The sequence below is a fragment of the Schistocerca serialis genome, chromosome 5 (assembly GCF_023864345.2).
Source record: "Schistocerca serialis cubense isolate TAMUIC-IGC-003099 chromosome 5, iqSchSeri2.2, whole genome shotgun sequence".
Taxonomy (NCBI): Eukaryota; Metazoa; Arthropoda; class Insecta; order Orthoptera; family Acrididae; genus Schistocerca; species Schistocerca serialis.
The window spans coordinates 509,074,339-509,095,292 of NC_064642.1; the positions used below are offsets into that span (position 1 = coordinate 509,074,339).

Consider the following 20,954-nt stretch of genomic DNA (forward strand, 5'->3'; position numbering starts at 1 on the left):
TCTACTGGACCTGACGGGATACCAATTCGATTCTACACAGAGTACGCGAAAGAACTTGCCCCCCTTCTAACAGCCGTGTACCGCAAGTCTCTAGAGGAACGGAGGGTTCCAAATGATTGGAAAAGAGCACAGATAGTCCCAGTCTTCAAGAAGGGTCGTCGAGCAGATGCGCAAAACTATAGACCTATATCTCTTACGTCGATCTCTTGTAGAATTTTAGAACATGTTTTTTGCTCGCGTATCATGTCATTTCTGGAAACCCAGAATCTACTATGTAGGAATCAACATGGATTCCGGAAACAGCGATCGTGTGAGACCCAACTCGCCTTATTTGTTCATGAGACCCAGAAAATATTAGATACAGTCTCCCAGGTAGATGCTATTTTTCTTGACTTCCGGAAGGCGTTCGATACAGTTCCGCACTGTCGCCTGATAAACAAAGTAAGAGCCTACGGAATATCAGACCAGCTGTGTGGCTGGATTGAAGAGTTTTTAGCAAACAGAACACAGCATGTTGTTATCAATGGAGAGACGTCTACAGACGTTAAAGTAACCTCTGGCGTGCCACAGGGGAGTGTTATGGGACCATTGCTTTTCACAATATATATAAATGACTTAGTAGATAGTGTCGGAAGTTCCATGCGGCTTTTCGCGGATGATGCTGTAGTATACAGAGAAGTTGCTGCATTAGAAAATTGTAGTGAAATACAGGAAGATCTGCAGCGGATAGGCACTTGGTGCAGGGAGTGGCAACTGACCCTTAACATAGACAAATGTAATGTATTGCGAATACATAGAAAGAAGGATCCTTTATTGTATGATTATATGATAGCGGAACAAACACTGGTAGCAGTTACTTCTGTAAAATATCTGGGAGTATGCGTACGGAATGATTTGAAGTGGAATGATCATATAAAATTAATTGTTGGTAAGGCGGGTACCAGGTTGAGATTCATTGGGAGAGTGCTTAGAAAATGTAGTCCATCAACAAAGGAGGTGGCTTACAAAACACTCGTTCGACCTTTACTTGAGTATTGCTCATCAGTGTGGGATCCGTACCAGGTCGGGTTGACGGAGGAGATAGAGAAGATCCAAAGAAGAGCGGCGCGTTTCATCGCCGGGTTATTTGGTAACCGTGATAGCGTTACGGAGATGTTTAATAAACTCAAGTGGCAGACTCTGCAAGAGAGGCGCTCTGCATCGCGGTGTAGCTTGCTCGCCAGGTTTCGAGAGGGTGCGTTTCTGGATGAGGTATCGAATATATTGCTTCCCCCTACTTATACCTCCCGAGGAGATCACGAATGTAAAATTAGAGAGATTAGAGCGCGCACGGAGGCTTTCAGACAGTCGTTCTTCCCGCGAACCATACGCGACTGGAACAGGAAAGGGAGGTAATGACAGTGGCACGTAAAGTGCCCTCCGCCACACACCGTTGGGTGGCTTGCGGAGTATCAATGTAGATGTAGATGTAGATGTAGATGTAGGGGTGCGGGGTGTCGGTGGGGTCAGGAGGTTGATGGAGTCAGGTGAAAGGTTTTGCAGGGGGCCTAAGGTTCTGAGGATTCCTTGAAGCTCCGCCTGGACATCGGGAATGGGGTTACCTTGGCAAACTTTGTATGTGGTGTTGTCTGAAAGCTGACGCAGTCCCTCAGCCACATACTCCCGACGATCAAGTACTACGGTCGTGGAACCCTTGTCCGCCGGAAGAATGACGATGGATCGGTCAGCCTTCAGATCACGGATAGCCTGGGCTTCAGCAGTGGTGATGTTGGGTGTAGGATTAAGGTTTTTTAAGAAGGATTGAGATGCAAGGCTGGAAGTCAGAAATTCCTGGAAGGTTTGGAGAGGGTTATTTTGAGGAAGAGGAGGTGGGTCCCGCTGTGACGGAGGACGGAACTGTTCCAGGCAGGGTTCAATTTGGATGGTGTCTTGAGGAGTCGGATCATTAGGAGTAGGATTAGGATCATTTTTCTTTGTGGCAAAGTGATACTTCCAGCAGAGAGTACGAGTGTAGGACAGTAAATCTTTGACGAGGGCTGTTTGGTTGAATCTGGGAGTGGGGCTGAAGGTGAGGCCTTTGGATAGGACAGAGGTTTCGGATTGGGAGAGAGGTTTGGAGGAAAGGTTAACTACTGAATTAGGGTGTTGTGGTTCCAATCAAAGGCAGAGCCACGTGTGAAAGCACCCACGTGATTTACCAACTGACCTGCCTACACTGTGATGCATTCTATGTGGGAATGACCAGCAACAAACTGTCCATTTGCATGAATGGACACAGGCAGACAGTGTTTGTTGGTAATGAGGATCACCCTGTGGCTAAACATGCCTTGGTGCACAGCCAGCACATCTTGGCACAGTGTTACACCGTCCGGGTTATCTGGATACTTCCCACCAACACCAACCTATCCGAACTCCGGAGATGGGAACTTGCCCTTCAGTATATCCTCTCTTCTCGTCATCCGCCAGGCCTCAATCTCCGCTAATTTCAAGTTGCCGCCACTCATATCTCACCTGTCATTCAACAACTTCCTTGCCTCTACACTTCTGCCTCGACTGACATCTCTGCCCAAACTCTTTGTCTTTAAATATGTCTGCTTGTGTCTGTATGTGTGGATGGATATGTGCGTGTGTGCGAGTGTATACCTGTCCTTTTTTCCCCCTAAGGTAAGTCTTTCCGCTCCCGGGATTGGAATGACTCCTTACACTCTCCCTTAAAACCCACTTCCTTTCGTCTTCCCCTCTCCTTCCCTCTTTCCTGATGAGGCAACTGTTTGTTGCGAAAGCTTGAATTTTGTGTGTATGTTTGTGTTTGTTTGTGTGTCTATCGACCTGCCAGCGCTTTTGTTCGGTAAGTCACCTCATCTTTGTTTTTATATATAATTTTTCCCACGTGGAATGTTTCCTTCTATTATATTGATCTCTTATGAAATTTGTTATTAACAACCAAACCCAATTCAAAAGTATTAGCAGTGTGCATAACTACAATACTAGGAGAAAGGTCGATCTTCACTATTCAAGATTAAATCTAACTTTGGCACAGAAAGGGGTGAATTATACTGGCACTAAAGTCTTTGGTCACTTACCAAATAGTATCAAAAGTCTGACAGATAACCAACAAGTATTTAAGAAGAAATTAAAAGAATTTCTGAATGACAACTCCTTCTACTCCATAGAGGAATTTTTAGATATAAATTAAGAAAAAAAGAAAAAAAAACAAAAATATTAAAAAAAATAAAAAATAAAGAAAAACAAAAAACACACACAAAAAAATAAATTTGTTATATTAACTTAAGTATGTTGTTAAATTAACCTAATTATGTCATGTATTGGAAAATTCGACTCGTTCCACATCATTACGAAATATCGTATTCATGATCCATGGAAGTAGTATTAATCTAATCTAATGTAATCTAATCTACCTTCACTGATGACTGAATGACCAGAAAATGTAACTACTGACTTTCACACTTGACATTTATTGTCATTGTCTAAGGTGCCACATTTATGTAAGGCATTGAAAATTAGTTCGAGGTGCTTCTCGTGTTTGCGATGGGAAGCGTAGAAGACAAATATCATCTAAATTGGTGTAGCAATGAATCTTTTCCACGTCTGTGCTGTGTTTTTTAGTTTGTATGGCATGTAAAGGTATTCATAAAGTCCAAAAGGAAAGGTAATATCTGCCTTTGGTATGTCCTCTTGGTTCATGGGAATCTGCAACTAAGCCTCTTTACAGTCCAATGTGCTGAACATGGAGGCACTTAGTAAATTATGAGTAAAGTCCTGAATATTTGGAACTCAATAACTGTCCTTGATAGTGCTGGAGTTGAGAGACCGCTTGTCACTGCAAAGTCTATATGTGTCATCCTTCTTAGTCATTAGATGAATGTATGAGGCCCCTTGACTGTTAGACTGAAATGATAATTAAATCGACACCCTAGCTGCAAACAGGCATTGATATACATCATTGGGGACATGTTAGACTGTTGGACTGCCTGATGATACCAGCTTGTAATAACTCTGGAGCTATTACACACATCTTATGTCAGACTGGTGCACCTGGTAATGTTTTCATTTTATGAGCAGTCCCATTGTGGATAGCACTTTGTCTGAGCTGCACATGTGACTCTGTCAAGGCTGGAGGGCCAAACATGGCAAGTGCACAGACACCTGAAAAGGATGCACTGGATTGACCTGTGTCAGTTCTGGTTTGGATGGCACAAGCTGCTACTATGGTCACTGACTGAATGTTGTTGGCTGCCCCTGTTTGCTGACTCATTCATGGTGATAATGTCAGAATGATGGGGTTGTTCTATAGTGAACTTCTCCAAATATGGATGCAAAGTCATCACCTCATCTGTAGACTCATGAATTTGATCATGTATAGAGTGGTTCTCTTCACATAGGCAAAGTGTTTCTTGTTTGATGTTGAGGTAGTGCTGAGTCAGTTGAATAATGGTAACATTCATCAAATGAAAATAATTTTGGAAGGGTAGACTACCCGAGAAAGTTATGTAAGAATAATTCTATCACTAATGACAACAGTGAACGGTGAGTAATGAATTTAATGACGTTAAAAGAAAAGAAGATACCATTTATTAACTTTAGCCTCTCAACTTGAACATACTTCCTGATCAATAAAGCAAGTGCTACCATGCTCTTAAATACAAAATGCTGAGATTCTATACAGTTAATTAATTTGCTTTGCATTATGCTAATAAATGACCAGTTACAAAGAGTCCCACCAGGAATGAAAGGAAGATATGATTTGCACACTGGGCAATGATAGTACAAAGCCAAACTCCTGGAGTCTAATAGGCATACTGGAACAAATGCCAGAAGTAATTTTGGGTGTGTGCAAAATTTAATTACAGATAGCTGTTAAGTTACTTAGTTCTTTCAAAACTGGAATAGGTACCAGAAAGAATGTAATTTTGGCTTGTTAACAATTGGTGTCAATGCTCTCAAATTATCTGACTAGCTCATACTATTTTTACCATTATACCCTGTAGTAGTAATTTCAGTCGTCAGATATTCTTTATTAGCATGGTTTCCTACAAATCTAAGTTGTATGATCGTTTTAGACAATTTCAAATGTATGTGATACACATAGTATATCTCATCCTGCCTGGTAAGTATCCCCTGACCTAGCATTCTGGGTGACTTTTCCAAACTCTACCCCTATTCTTAAACCTCTCAAGCTCCTTTCCCTTCACCCCACTTCCTTCCCCTTCGACCCTACTTCCAGAAGAAAGAGTCACTGGCTCCGAAGGCTTGCATAAGTAAAACCTTTTTTACATGTGTATTCTCCTGCCGCCACTTGGTGAGTAGATTTTTTATCTGTCCAGTTACATTACCTAATGTGTTTTGTTGGACACAGTTGAAATATAGAAAAAAAAACAATTATTTGACAGAGGTAGAATACTAGCAGTTGAAATAGTTACAGCTTGGTAAGTTTCGAGTAGTGTTAGTTTTTTAAGTTCATCTCCATTCTCTTGCAACATTCTTCAGTTGTTAATATGACATTTCTCAGGAAATCTGTAGATTTCCAGGCCAGGATAGTGATTGATGAAATACAAATTCTCATGTCCAAGCAGGTATCTCACATTATAAAGTTTATACAATCACTGTCTCACAATTAAGATGTGTCGTTCCTCTATATATCTCACAATATGGAAAATAAAAGTGAAATCATCGCACAATGCCTGTACATTTAAACTCAACATGTTACTTTATGTTATTATTTTTGTATTATATAAATAACTTTGTAAATGAGTACAATTCATCCTTGTTGATATAGAGATACATGTCACTCCACTGCTTACACCACCACATATTCCCCCAATTTGATGAATAATCTCATAAATATAAGTACATGCTAAGGATAGTGTTTAATGTTTATACCATTTAAAATTCTTTAACAGTGGATAATATCTCACTTTTGTCTCATTCCTGTCCATATATTTATATATACCATAAACAGTATGGAATGACAGCAATATTATGAGAATGATAGACTGCTACTCGCCATACAGAGGAGACATTGAGCTGTAGACAGGCATAGCAAAATGACTGCTGGTATGATCCTTTTAGTAACAATCATTTCATGTATTTTTTAATGATGATACTTCTGGCAGAGATATTTAACATTACAGTAAAAAGTTAATGACAAGTATATACTTTAAATCTGAACATATTATCGATTGATCTTGGCAAACATTTATGGTAATTTCTTGGCTTTGTTAATCTGGATATAAGAGTAGTACACATTGAATACTGAATTTATTTTACAGCCTTTTAATGTGTTCTTCAGCAAACAGATCATGCTTGCTTGCTGATAGTAATATGAAATTATGTTCAAAGTATTGACCACTCATAAATATCATAACAGACTCCGGCTACCCCTTCACTTCACCTTATAGATTTATTTTGCCTTAAAGTTAATTTAGTGAAATTAGATTTTGAGGACTTAAACTAACACATAACTTCCATATTACCTGAATTTTTTATTTTTTTCAATTTGTCTTTTGATTGATATTATCTCAGATAAACAATTTCAGACACTTTTTCACACTATTAATATTTTTCTATTTACTTAACTTCCATAATATTTTACAACTGAGACTAGTTTTAGTTTTCACAGTATTGGAGTGAGTCTAAAAAACTGAATATTTTGTTCCTACTGAAACTGCAATGTACTGCTTTCATCTCATTCCTCAGAACTTCCTCTCTTACCTTTCAAATCTACTTTTCTTCTTTTCCCTTCAGAGATGATTTCCTATTGTAACATCTTCTAACCTATCAAACAATGCATTAACACAAGTGTAAGTCCTCCTTTCTTGGTACTCCTGTACACCTGGCCTATCTCTTCCCATATTTACTTCTTTTTTTCCTCTGTCCCCCACCTTGTGTTGAGACAGTGTTAGTCCCACCATGTAAATACAAAAAAATTAATCACCTGGTTGTATGTCTTTATCTTATTTTGGTCCCCTCATTACAAACCTTTTGTTTCTTCTTGTTTTTCTTATTTCTAGCCACTGTATCCAGCAAACCTTGTACGTTATCATTTAATTGTGGGCCAGCCGGAGTGGCCGAGTGTTTATAGGCTCTACAGTCTGGAACCGCGCGACCGCTGCGGTCGCAGGTTCGAACTCTGCCTCGGGCATGGATGTGTGTGGTGTCCTTAGGTTAATTAGGTTTAAGTAGTTCTAAGTTCTAGGAGACTGATGACCTCAGAAGTTAAGTTCCATAGTACTCAGAGCCATTTGAACCATTTTAACTGTGTTAAACTAAATTCTGTCTGAACAGGCCTCGGAAGGCCCAACAGTGCCAATTGACCACCATGTCATCCTCATCATGCATCAGTAGATGCGGATATAAAGGACCATGTGGTGAACACACTGCTCTCCCACCTGTTGTCAGTTTTCGTGACCAGAGCCACCTTTTCTCACTACTTGCACTACTTGAAACCGAGTCAATGTTGCACACAACATCCTTTACTACCACACTAGTGTCATCAGCAAACAGAATTGTTTTAGTGTTACCCTTAATACTAGAAGGCATATCATCTATACAAATAAGGAACAGGAGTAGCCCCAACACTGACCCCTGGGGCACACCCCACTTGACTGTACCCCACTCAGACCCCACATCACAGCCATTCTCAACATTGTGAATAATGACCTTTTGCTGTGTGTTGCTAAAATAAGAGGTGAACCAATTGTGAGCTACTCCCCGTATTCCGTAATGGTCCAACTTCTGGAGCAACATTTTGTGATCAAAACAATCAAATGCCTTAGTTAAATCAAAAAAATATGCCAAGCATTTAAATCTTTTGCTTAAACCATCCAGTACCTCACAGAGAAAAGAGAATATTGCGTTTTCAGTTGTTAAATGACTTCTAAATCCAAACTGTATGTTTGATAGCAAATCGTGTGGTATAAAATTCTCAATTATCCTTATATACACAGCTTTTTCAATAACTTTTGCAAACACTGATGGCATAGAAATAGGTCTACAATTATCTACATTATCCCTTTCTCCCTTTTTATAAAGCGGCTTTACTACTGAGTTCTTTAATCGTTCAGGAAACTTACCATTCCTAAACGAAAAATTACAGATACAGGACGAACATGTGCAGTACAGTACTTTAATATTCCACTAGGCACTCCATCATAACCATGAGAGTCCTTAGTCTTAAGTGATTTAATTATTGACTCAGTCACCCTCTTGTCTGTATCACAGAGCAGTATTTGAGATGTCAATCTCGGAAAGGCATTTGCCAAGAAAGTTATATGATTCCCGTAAAAATAAATTTTTATTTAATTCAACATCAATGCTCAAAAAATGATTGATAAATACTGTACATATATTTTATTTATCATTAACAGAAATACTTTTACTGTGAACTGACTTTATATCATTGACCTTGTGCTGCTGACCAAATACTTCCTTCACAACTGGCCATATGGTTTTAATTTTATCCTGTGAATTAGCTATTCTATTTGCATACCACATACTTGTACCTGACATGAATCCCATTTAACATTTATTGGGACATAATTGGGAGGTCAGTTCATGCACAGAATCATGCACTGGCAACAGTTTTGCAATTATAGATAGCTATATAGGCAGTATGGCTCCATATGTCTACAGGGGATTCCCATAAACTTGTTGAGTTCATGCCACTTCAAGTTGATGACTACACCCACCAGGCAAAAGGAGGTCTGACAGTATATAAGGAGGTATTCCATGGCATTTGTCTCCTTAGTGTAATTCGACTGTGAGGAAATCCAGAAGAGATTGATACACTTTAACTACCAAGCCAGTGCATTTGTTAAGAAATGGACCAACATTCAGGAATACGGGAGTTAAGATCTTCATTTGGCCATTGTGATTTATATTTTTCGCAGTCATTCCAAATCTCTGTGGCAAATCCTGAGACTATTCTTTAAGAAAAGTAGGACTGCATTCTTTCTTCATCCTTGTTTTACATCTGTAACGTCATTGACATTGATGGGACACTAAGTTATTGTGAGTGACAGACATTCTCCTAATGTCAATAAAGTCTAGAAAAATGAAGAAATATCCATTCTTCACAAGATACTGACAACATTATTGTGAATCTGACTCTCAGTTTGACACTTAATACATATTAACCAGCTTCTGTGTCGAAATATGCACCTTGCTTAGAGGACCACAGCACATATTGTCAGTATCCTGCTGGCTGTCTTCAACAAAATCAGAATTTTGTTGAAAGAATAGTAGATAATGGCAATTTTGGTAGCATATTGAAACTAAATCTTTAGGCAAAAAATTTAAAAAAATTACATTGGTTTGGAGCATGATGTTCTGAAGACTCAACTGTGATAAACATATCATGTTCCTACATAGCTGAAGAGAACATTACTATCTTAAAATCATTTGGGAATACGTTACATATTTTAAAACATCACATATATGGAAGAGACACATTATAATAGAACCCCACTTTTGTTCTTCAAGTAACTACTAGTGTCTGATAATTCTAATTCCTTTACAACATTATTTCCATCTTATCCTATTTGTGTCTTCTTTGCACTCCATGTAAGTTATACTACTTCTCTGCATAAGTCTCACAAGATGAATCATGTATGTTGTCTTCAGTTCTTTTACACTTATTTTAAGCTGCTGTATCTGCATCCATAGATTCCTCTGCCTTTTTATAGAACTGCAGTCTGGATCTGGGGGATCAGCATTTGGATCATGCATTTGTATTATGTAAACCATAGCTAGTTAATGATATTAGAGAAAGGATAGATTGCTACTCACCTAAAGATGACCCATTAAGTTGCAGATAGGCAACATGAAAAAACTGTTACACATTATAGTTTTCAACCAAAATCTTCTTCAGCAAAGAAGAAGACTTTGGCCAAAAGCTATAATGCGTAACAGTACCTGACTGCAACTGAACTGGTCATCTGTTAGGAGAGTAGCAATCTATTCCTTTCCTAATATTGTTGATATGCTAATGCGTAGTTTCTATGGCTTCATAGGTAGTTAACACTCAGCCAAATATATAAATGCAAAATAATGTGATAGTTTTCTATAAATAATAATACTGCAGAATAAAAATACGCTGATTATATCACACTGTGGTAAAACATGTTTGGATAGACACAAATTGTATGACAGAGTTTTGTCCAGGATCCAGCAGACTATAATGGTATAAGTGTTGTTCCAGTTAGACTGGTGACTTCAATAAAACAACATATTCCTGTATTTTGACTTGTTTTATTTGGGATTATGTGTTACATGTTTTCTCTTTCTTCATGAAGATAACCCAAGGACAGTTATATGCTAGTTGTACATCATATTAAGTATTTCTAGTCAGATTCAAGATTGAAATATGTTTCTTCCATTTGGTTACATTATATCCCATTGTCCTAAAACCATTCGCACACTAAATAAACTCATTACTTGGAAGACATTAGTATAGTGAATAACAATTAGAAATTAACTGCTGCAAATTCATTTTCTAGAGAATATTGGACTTTTTGATAACTCTTAATCATATAATGTTTAGTCACTTAGTTCTCAGTACTAAATCATTATTCGCATTCCAGGTGAAGTGCCTAACCTTTTTGAATCTGATGAGTATGAAAAAGTTATCATTGCATCAAGAAATGATGCAAAGGAGGCAGGTATTGATGAAGGAAACAGAGATGGAATATTTGAGTTTTTTATAAGCAGAGTTAGAAGCAGGCTCCATTTAGTTTTATGTATGAGTCCTGTGGGAGATGCCTTTAGGTATGCCAGTATTAATCTTCTTTCTGTAATAATCAGACTCATTTATAATAATATGATATGTTTTGTTTTTTCAATCATTTAGTTTCTTTGTGTACAATTGCAATTAATTGATTCTCTCTGTATAATTTGTAATGGTCGTTTACAGAATTTGTACCATCTTCCCTACCTACAGTAATAATTAAGACATGTATTCCATTGGTATAACTGCAGTTGTTGCCCTTTCCAAATAAAAACTTCTTTTAAAATGTTAATAAAAGAAATAAAAACTGAATACTTATCATAGTGACTTATTGTGATGGTCTTCAGATTTTAATTTGACAAAATCAGACATTTCATAAGTTAACATTGAGGTTTATTTCACAGTCAACTTGTCCATAATACTTAAAATACAGTTCAGTAGTCTCAGAGTTGTTTCTGCTACCTAAAGTTATATAGAATTTTACCACTCAGTAAGGACATTATCACACATTTCATTACATTTAACTTCAGTTTTTATTTGCATAATATTTATAATTATATTATTAACATAACTGTGTACTCTCAGTTAAGATTGATAGTAGTGTTGGTTGTATATGATTTCAAAAGCCAGAAACTGTTAAGACCATTCCACAGAAGAAGGAGTTGATATTCACTCTACAGGTTTTAATGCGGCATTATTTCGATTTCTTGGTGACAGACTTATCAGTTTGTTGCCTTTTTGTGCGTGTGCATCTACTAAAGTGATCTGTTAACTTTTCATGGGTACTAGATGGACAGTGGCCAGTACAGTGAAGGCTGGGAGCCCCGAACACTCACGTTAATTTATCAGTAGCACCATGCGGGCTTTCAATGCCATTTATAGTGCTCTTCAGCTCCTGAACACTTAAAAAAGACAATATGGATGAATCCATCTCAGGAACACTCAGCCTACAAATAAGCATCCATTGAACCTGTATGACATACATGGCAATTGTTATTTTGTAGTGTTTGTGGATGGCATAGACAAAAGATTTGATAGACTGCACTCAGCAAAAATCTCAGACAGCAGGGCAGTAACATACAAACCAAATATTGAACATTTCATCATCTTGGAAGAATAGAGTTAAAATTGAGAATGTAAGCACTGCAACTGTAAATGCCCTGACTAGCAGTAATACAGTCTCACCAAACAACCTGGAAACATATGTACCCAAGCCCTTAACAACAGTGGAAGGGATAATTTGCAGTGTCCACACTTCCCTGGTGTAGGAGGAGATACTATCAGTAACGGAGTCTGACATCCTGGTAGTGTCGGAAAGAATATATTATAAGATGGCCACACAAAGGGATGCAGACAGGAGGCCCTAACCAGTATGTACATTACATTCAAATCACGACAGAGGCCATGTTTAAATGCAAGGTCTATGGGGTCTAGTAGTGACCTATATTTTCCCTGTGCTGTAGTGCTACAAATTTTTGCATTATGAACATCATAGCAAACAATGCAATAGCCATACAATATGCAGTATGTTTGCTGCTACACATAGTATTAATGTATCTCCAGAAGAAGCACTTCCTGTATGTGTTCACTGCAAAGGAGCTCACAACTCACCGAATAAAATATGCCTTCAATAATTAACACAAAAGAAATTAAGCATAGAATGGCTTACAATAATATCAGTTATCAAGAAGCTTGTGCATCATGTGAAAATAGGTAGTACACAAGCAGGAGAGCAATGCAGTGTATAAAAGCACAGGATGCACAACCAACCCTTCGGCATATACATCAATAAGCAACAAGAAACATAACACTTGCCATGGCAGGCTAATCAACATCCAGCAACAACCATACAAAGAAATCCATATCTTCGCCAACCTCAGCTGATCACCACAAGTGAACAAACAAAAAACTTCCTTATTAATTCTGTCCAGAGTTTCTTACTTAACAATCTGACACAACTTTCTCCAGCCAAAACACTGTAGCAGAGAATGTTCGACTTAGTGTTACTGGTTTGCCCTCTTCAGTTTCTGTAAATGATGGCAAAAGCTGTCAAGTGCAGACTACATTGAAATGTTAGATCTTACCTGCAGTAAAGAGAGTTTCACCCACTACTCCAAAACACAAATTGTCAGTCTGTGACGTTTATGAAATATTGCTCAAGCCCATGGAGGACTTCCACTTTCATGACTATGACATCATTAGAAGTGAAAAAAACAACAGATATAGAGGGGCAGGTATACTTCTGAAAGAAAATATTCATTATGATATTTGTGAACTTAACTGAATTAACCAAAACGTACAAAGTGTTGCAGTATCCAAATGAATGTCAGGATCTGACCTAAACATACTGGCCTTCTACAACCCACCTAACATGCTCCAATCAACTGCCAATGTTACATCTTTGTTAACTAATTTGGCAATCCACTGCTTGTGGTGGGAGTCTTTAATCAACACCACACAACATTGAGATATGAGCACAACAATCACAATGGTCAGCTATCAATAACAATCCTGGAAGACAAAAATCTAGTGCTGCTGAATGATGGATCAGCAGTAGACCTCAGCTTTGTATCACCTCATATGGCCATACTAACCAATTGGAAAGTAAAAGTAGATACCTTGGGTTCCAATCACCTGCCAGTTGTTCAGACTTTACTGCCACAAAGGAAGAAGCATGTTGAATCTACCCTGCATGCAAATGGAAAATCGTGAAAGCTGACTGGAATAAACATTTTGACAGGTTAAAAATTAACCCCTCACAGTTAGAGATATCTGAAGATCTAGCTTCGACCTACTCCAGACTAACACAATACATTATTGAGGCCATCACAAAGGTATTTCCTCAACATAAGTTAGTTTACTGAGCCACTTCTTTGTGGTAGGATACAGTATGTCAGCAAGTCCTCAAAGGAATGTAAGCAGGCACTGAGGAAATATAAGAGACATAGTACCCAACAAAAGTACATCTGTCAGCAAAAAATTGGAAACAAAGTGTTTTTTTTTTTTTTTTTTTTTTTAAAGTAAGGATAGGATGAGTTGGAAAAACATCTAAAACTCTATAACTGCAGACACTACACTGTCAATTATGTGGAAGCAAGTGAAGAGCTTCAAGAAATCTACAATATGTTGCCGTTACAATTTATTACCTACAAGTTGTGTTACAGAACAGATGTTACATAAGCAGATATCTCCATCTGTCAGACACCCAAATCCCAGTGACAGTCACCCTCTGCTACAGAAATTCTCAATGGCTGAGCTGTAGAGAGCTTCGTCCTCTGATAAAAGTACTGCCCCTGGCATGGATAGTATGAGGGTTGGAACTTAAATAGTGGCACTATTTATTCACAACCGACACAAAAGAGTTACGTGTTTGAACCTGTGACTGTCCTCCAAAGTAGTCACCAATGTTGTGTAGAACCTATCGCCAGCAATGTGAAAGGCATGGTATACCATTAGCAGAGCCTGTTCTGTTGATGGTGCGAATGGAGCGGTCTACTGCCTGTCAAATCTCTGGAACAGTACTGAAGTGAATGCCATGAAGTGGTTCCTTCATCTTTGGAATCAAATCAAAGTCACAAGGACTTATGTCAGGGGATTATGGTGGATGGTACGGTACATCACATTCCCATCGAACAAACAAAGCAGCCACAGCTTGCGCTGTATGTGCCCGCGCATTGTCATGCAAATTGATGGGTGGGTTTCGCAAAAAGTGACGCTGCTCCTTTCACAAAGCTGGTTGCAGGTGATGCTCCAAAAATGAACAGTAACACAGTGCATTGACAGTCTGCCATGGAGGAATGTAATGCATTAGGACATCATCACAGTCGTACACAAGAATCAACATAACTTTAGACTGCTCCATACGCACAATCAACAGAACAGGCTCTGCTAACGGTATACTTTACCTTCCACGTCAATGGCAATGTGTTCTACACAACACTGGTGACTACTTTGAAGGACAGTAACAGGTGCAAACATGTAACTCTTTTGTATTGGTTGTGAATAAATAGTTGCCACTTTAAGTTCCAACCCCCATATCTACTACAGTATGCTATAATTTCTGTCTTATGAGAGACAACGTTAGCTACTCTCTATTTACAATAAAATGCTGTCTGAAAATTACAACATTGAGGTCCTTAAGATAGGCAAGATGATTCCCATGCTCAAACCAGGGAAAATCCTGATTTGTGACACTGTATTGACCAGTAACAGTACTACAGCGACACTACAAAGTGTTGGAAAGACTGATCAAATTCCAGTTAGAGTGGTGGTGTGAATATCATGAGTAATCAGGCAAGTTTTCACAAAGGAAAAGGTACTGAAGATGTTGTTTTGCATCTGGTTAGTGACATATAGCTCTGTTTCAGTCAAAACACATTTCTGTGAGCTTTGTATCAGGACCTAAGCAGAACTTACATAGTACTCTGAGTGCTGGTCGGAAAACTAAAGAAACAGTGCTTACCCCTACATTTGCAGAACATGTGTTATCATTTTTCTCTTATTGGTTGTCACTAGTCATCCATGAAGGATGTACAATAGGACCAAAAACTACAAATGTGGAGTTGCTGCAAGGCAACACAAACAATGGAAACTGATTGTTGGGGGCTGCACCAGAAAAGATTTGAAAACCTGAGAGCTTAAAGATGGAAGACAGGGTAATATGCAAGACAGAGATTGACAAGAAAACAGAAAGGCAAGAAGTACACAACAATTCATAGTCTTGTTTTCCAAGAAATCTCATACAAAGTCACTGCCAAAGTATCTCATCTCTCTTCTAACCATACTCAAATGTAAGTACAGATATTTCCATAAACAACTTCTCAGGCTACACATCTTCGAGACATCTTTCTGCTCTTGTGGAGAAGAAGAGGATGCAGATCACCTTTCCATTGGGTGCACCAGACTACATGGAAGTTCTACAATGCTTTAACAAGAGAACTCTTCATCAACTGTAGAGAAGTTGGGATATGAACTTGTACTACAGTAGTAGGTGTAAGCTTTTTGTCTATCTTGGGTACAAAATGTATTCACTTTGCTGTTCATAGTAGCTTACCCATGCTTCTATTTTTTTGTTCATTATTAAACATGCCCCTTCATTACTCCTACTTGATTTTGTATTTATAATCCTGTATTCACCTGGCCAAAAGTCTCCTTCCCCCTGACACCAAACCTCACTAGTTCCCACCATATCTTCAACCTATTGATTTCCCTTTTTAAACTTTATAACCTACCTGCCCGATTAATGGATCTGACATTCCACACTCTGATCCATAGAACACCAGTCCTCTTGAGTAGTTCTTGCCCAGAGATCCAAATGTGGGACTATTTTACCTCCAGAATATTTTACCCAAGAGGGTGCCATCATTGTTTAACCATATCGTAAATCTGCATGCCCTCGGGAAAAATTACGGCTGTAGTTTTCCCTTGCTTTCAGCCATTCGCAGTACCAGCACAGCAAGGCCATTTCAGTTAATGTTACAACGCCAGATCAGTCAATCATCCAGACTGTTGCCCCTGCAACTACTGAGGAGACTGTTGCCCCTCTTCAGGAACCACACATTTGTCTGGCCTCTCAACAGTTACCCCTCCTTTGTGGTTGCACCTATGGTATGGCTATCTGTATCGCTGAGGCACGCAAGCCTCCCCACCAACTGCAAGTTCCATGGTTCGTAGGGGGAGCATATGTCCTTTGTCACAGAAACTGCTACATGGAATTACCAGCACTGCACAGAGTGCCAAGGGGCCCTCAGAGTATGCCATTTTAGTGTTGATTGAGTGCTGTAAGGAGATTGATTATAAGAATGTAGTGTGGAACTTGACTTTATAAGTGTGAAGCTAGAAATCAACCAGATCAACAAGTTGCAGCATGTGATATTTAAGAGTGAGTAGGTCACCACAAAGGTTAAGAAAATTTAAAGGTTCCAGCTGACAGAAGGTGAAGAAGAATGTGAGGACAGTGATAAAGAAACAGAAAAGCCAACTCTAGTCCTCAGTGAGAGGCAAAGACAAAAAAAAAAAAAAAAAATCCTGTTTGTAAGCTGAAAAGTAACATTAAACAAATCATTTGACCAAATCTTGTAATAAAAATTAAGTCTAAAGAAATTTTTGTTTGACTTGCAGATGTCCCTATAAGTCACTAACTCCTTATGTCTCAAAGTCCCTGAGTTCTTAATTACATATCCCCCCTCCAACCCCCAAAAATTATTTCCTCTATTCTCCCCTGAAGATGTAACCTGCAGTTACAAATTCTAGGTGTGTTGTTTTTATTTACTTTTCTATTTTCTACTTCCATGCTCTGTAACCCACTGTGTGTCACAGTGTAGAGGTAGAGGGTGCATAGTGTAGCAGTATCACCCCACATCCTACCCCATCTTTCATAGTTTATTCATAAAACATACAGTGAAGAAAGAAATATGTTCACATTACCTCATTTTGTAAGTGAACACTTTTAAAATTTTGTGTGAAGGCTTTTTTATTATGCGCAGTATTTTTCATGTAGCATTTCGTACTCCAGCTTGCTGAACATTTCCGTGACACTCTCTCATTGATTAAATGAAGCCATAATGAACTGTGCAGCTCTTCTCTGAAATCTTTATATCTATTCCCACTAATATAACTTCTGGTTCCCGTCAGATCACTGACGTTTTGCACTATCAGGCTGGGCTAGCAGCTGGATGGGTGTCCATCCAGTCTGCCAAGTGCTGTTGGCAAGCGGGATGCATTCAGCCCATGTGAGGCAAACTGAGTTACTTGATTGAGAAGTAGTGGGTCAGGTCTCATAAACTGTCATATGGCTGGGAGAGCGGTGTGCTGACCACATGCCCCTCCATATCCACATCCAGTGGTGCCTGTGGGTTGCCGGTTGGAACCTTTGGGCGTTCCAAGGCCTGTTCGGATGGAGTTCAGTATTAATATAACTTGTTAAACAATGATTGTGAGTTTCTAATGTTATCCATTTTAAGTCACTCTAGACAGTAACTGCTAAATACATGAAGGTTGCGATTGACTCCAAAGAGTAATCACAAATTATGGACTTAACTAACATCAAGTTCTTTTGTAATTTTATAAGCATTACGTTTCGTCCAGTTACATAAAATAAGGGAAAGGCAAGCACTCACCTATACCAGATGATGTGTGGAGCATAGAAACACATGATAGCATACAGTATTCACCCTAGCTTTGAAGTTCTTGTACACACATTCAGCTACTCAGACACCCAAATGAACAACTCAACAACTACAGCAAGACTGATTATTGATTATCAGTTAATTGAAAGAAATTGCCCAGGCTGATGGATGAGAGCAGACTAGGGAAGGTCACATGAGGGAAGGAATGGAGAGTGGGATATAGTGATGCCTATCTTTTGACAAATGACTCCACAGGTGCCCAACAAGATGAAACGAGTTCAAAGGGCAAGGCATTAAGAGTATAATGAGAAGGAGAGATGAAGAGGGAGAAAGGAAGGGGTGAGAGAAAGGGAGAGGGATGGAAAATAGGTGAGGGAGGGGGGCAGAGGGAGATAGAGTGAGGGAAAGAGAGAGAGGGGATGGGGGAATGGTGGGAAAAAGGTAGTACAGATTGGGATGGGGAAGTAGTGGTGTGGACAGAAGAAAAAAAGGGAAAAATTAAGGTGAGGCAGTGCAAAACAGGTTAGTGGAGGTTTAGGTCCAAGGTATTGTAAGAATGCAGCATATGCTGGGAGAGAATTCCCACCTGCGTAGTTAAGAGATACTGATACTGAATGGGAGTTTCCAAATAGCTCACATAGTGAAGCAGCTGTTGAAGTCATTTGTGTTGTGGTATGTAGCATATTCAGCAACTGGATTTTCTAGTTCGCAGTTTGCCAGTTGCCATTCATGTAAGCAGACTGTTGGTTATTTGTGATGCTCACATAGAATGCTGCGCAGTAATTTCAGTGTAGCTGATATATAATGTGCTTGCTTCCACATGTGTCCCAGCCTTTTACTTGGTAAAAAAATCCGTATGACGGGACTGCAGTATGAGGCTGTGGGTTCGTGTGACAGACCTTTCACTAGGGCTGAAACAGCGGAATGATCTATGGGGTGCATGACTGGGGGCAGGATTGGATTAGGGATCCAGAATGAGATTTTCAGTCTGCAGCGGAGTGTGCACTTTTTCTTGGATTAGGGATGTACAAGCATATCCTATAGTTTGGGTGGGCAGTGGAACGCTACCTTGGGTGATGTGAGTAGGATATTTGGTAGACTACCCCTCATCTAAAGGCACAACAAGATGTAGCTGAAGCTGTAGTGATGGATGTGGTTGAACTTTTCAAGACCAGGATAATACTGGGTGATCAGAGGAGTGCTGCTCAGTGGCTAGTTAATGGGTTTATTGGTGTCAATGGAGATGTTATGGGGGATTTGTTTATTGATGAGCTGGACAGGATATTTTCTGTCACTATGTGATTTGATAAGGTTATTGGTATATTTCAATAGCTCCAGCTTTCTGCTGCAGATGTAGGATCAAAAGATGATGAGGCTGTGAAGAAGAAACTTTTTGACATGGAACAGATGATAGCTGTCAAGTTGGTGGTTGGTGCATTTGATGTGAATAGAACTTTTGGAGTCATCTGAGAAGTTGAGTATGATATCTAGGAAGGTGGCTTCTTAGGTGGAGAAGGACCAGGTGGAGCAGATTTTGGAGCAGGTGTTGAGCTTATGGAGGAATGAGCAAAGGACTTCCTTGCCATGAGTCCAGATCATGAAAATGACATCAGTGACTCTGAACCAAACAAGGGATATTTGGTGTTGACTGGATAGGAAGGATTCCTCCAATGGCTCATAAATAAATTTGCATAAGAAGATGCCTTGAGGGAACCCATGGCAGTACTGAGGATTTGTTTATAGATTGACCTTCAAAAAGATATAATTGTGGGTCAGTATGTAGTCTGCCAAGAGGATTAGGAAGAAAGTGCTGGTCTGGTATGAGGAGGATATTAGGGAAGGGACACTGGTGTACAAGGATCTTGAAGCCATAGTGACCAACAAGGATTGTGGTGGTAATGGGACTGGAACTGTGGAGGGGTAGTGAAGGAAGGAACAGTGTCTTGAATGTTGGAAGGGAGGTTATGGACAGTAGTTTGGAGGTGTTGTTAAACAAAGGCAGAGATTCCTTCTGTAGGATCACTGTACTTGTCACAGTGGGACGACCAGTAGAGTGACCTCTGGAGTCAGGTTTGTGGAGTGGGGGGAGAAGGCAAGATATAGGAGTGCAGGAGGTTGCCGGCGTGAGGTGATAGATTGATTCAGATGTTAGGTTTTGGGATGGGACATAAGGCGTTGAGGAGCTGCTGGAGGTCATGTTAGACTTCTGAGGTGGGTCATGGTTGTAAGGTTTGTTTTCAGAGATTTTGGAACTCTTTTCATCTTGTTGCGCAATCACTGAGTCATCTGTCAAAAGATCTACCACATTCTATCCAGTACCCCCTACTTGCCTCACACGTCCTTCCTTACACTCTTCCCCATCTCCATCAACCCAGGCAATTGCTTTCAATAATAAGAGATCAGTATGCAGTCTTACTGCAGCCATGGGAGTGTTTGTTTGAGTGTCTGTGTGGTGGTATTTATGAATGTGTATACTTTTACTAGAAAAAGAGCATGTGCTTGAAAGCTAATGTCAATACTGTTTGCTGTTATGTATTTCTATGATCCACACATCAGTTTTCAGTAGGGTGAGTAGTTGCCTGTACCCTTATTTTATGTATTGTTCCACCCTTGAATTCTGTTACTGTTATACATTACATTCAGTTACTTATTTATGTAGTTTGTAATGAGTTTTATAGTTATGGCAGGGAATACCACCTAGCCCATCTGCCTCTTTGCAAGTTTCTATAGTACATTTTGTGTGGTAAAGTGTGAAGCCATTAAGTAAGTTGCACCTTTACGCCTGTTCAGCTGTATCTGATGTGCTTCACTTTAGTTTCATAGTATCCTTGCATGTTCAGTAAATGCTGCCTTGTTTGAAACAGTTGCTAATTGTATAATTAGATCGTTTGTGATGGTCAGTCTCATATAGTCCCAGTGTCCAATGTTTTAAGTTAAAATATTTTATTTTCCCCAGTACTGAGCACAGTTTTACTCTAATGGAACATTCTGTTAATGTGGTTTTCTTTTTACTATTATGGAAGTTAATACTTGAATTATACATATGAGGTGCAGTGGATCCATAATATCTTATTTTCCACATA

At 39.2% G+C, this 20,954-nt stretch overlaps 1 protein-coding gene across 1 annotated transcript in view; it reads left to right on the forward strand.

Moving 5' to 3' along the window:
* The window catches only part of LOC126482033 (dynein axonemal heavy chain 6-like), a 1,073,010-nt gene that overhangs the window by 560,577 nt on the left and 491,479 nt on the right, over window positions 1-20,954 (forward strand). Inside the window, exon 99 of the mRNA XM_050106005.1 lies at window positions 10,602-10,785. Within this exon, the coding sequence (XP_049961962.1) occupies window positions 10,602-10,785 (184 nt within the window). The remainder of the gene's footprint in view (window positions 1-10,601; window positions 10,786-20,954) is intronic.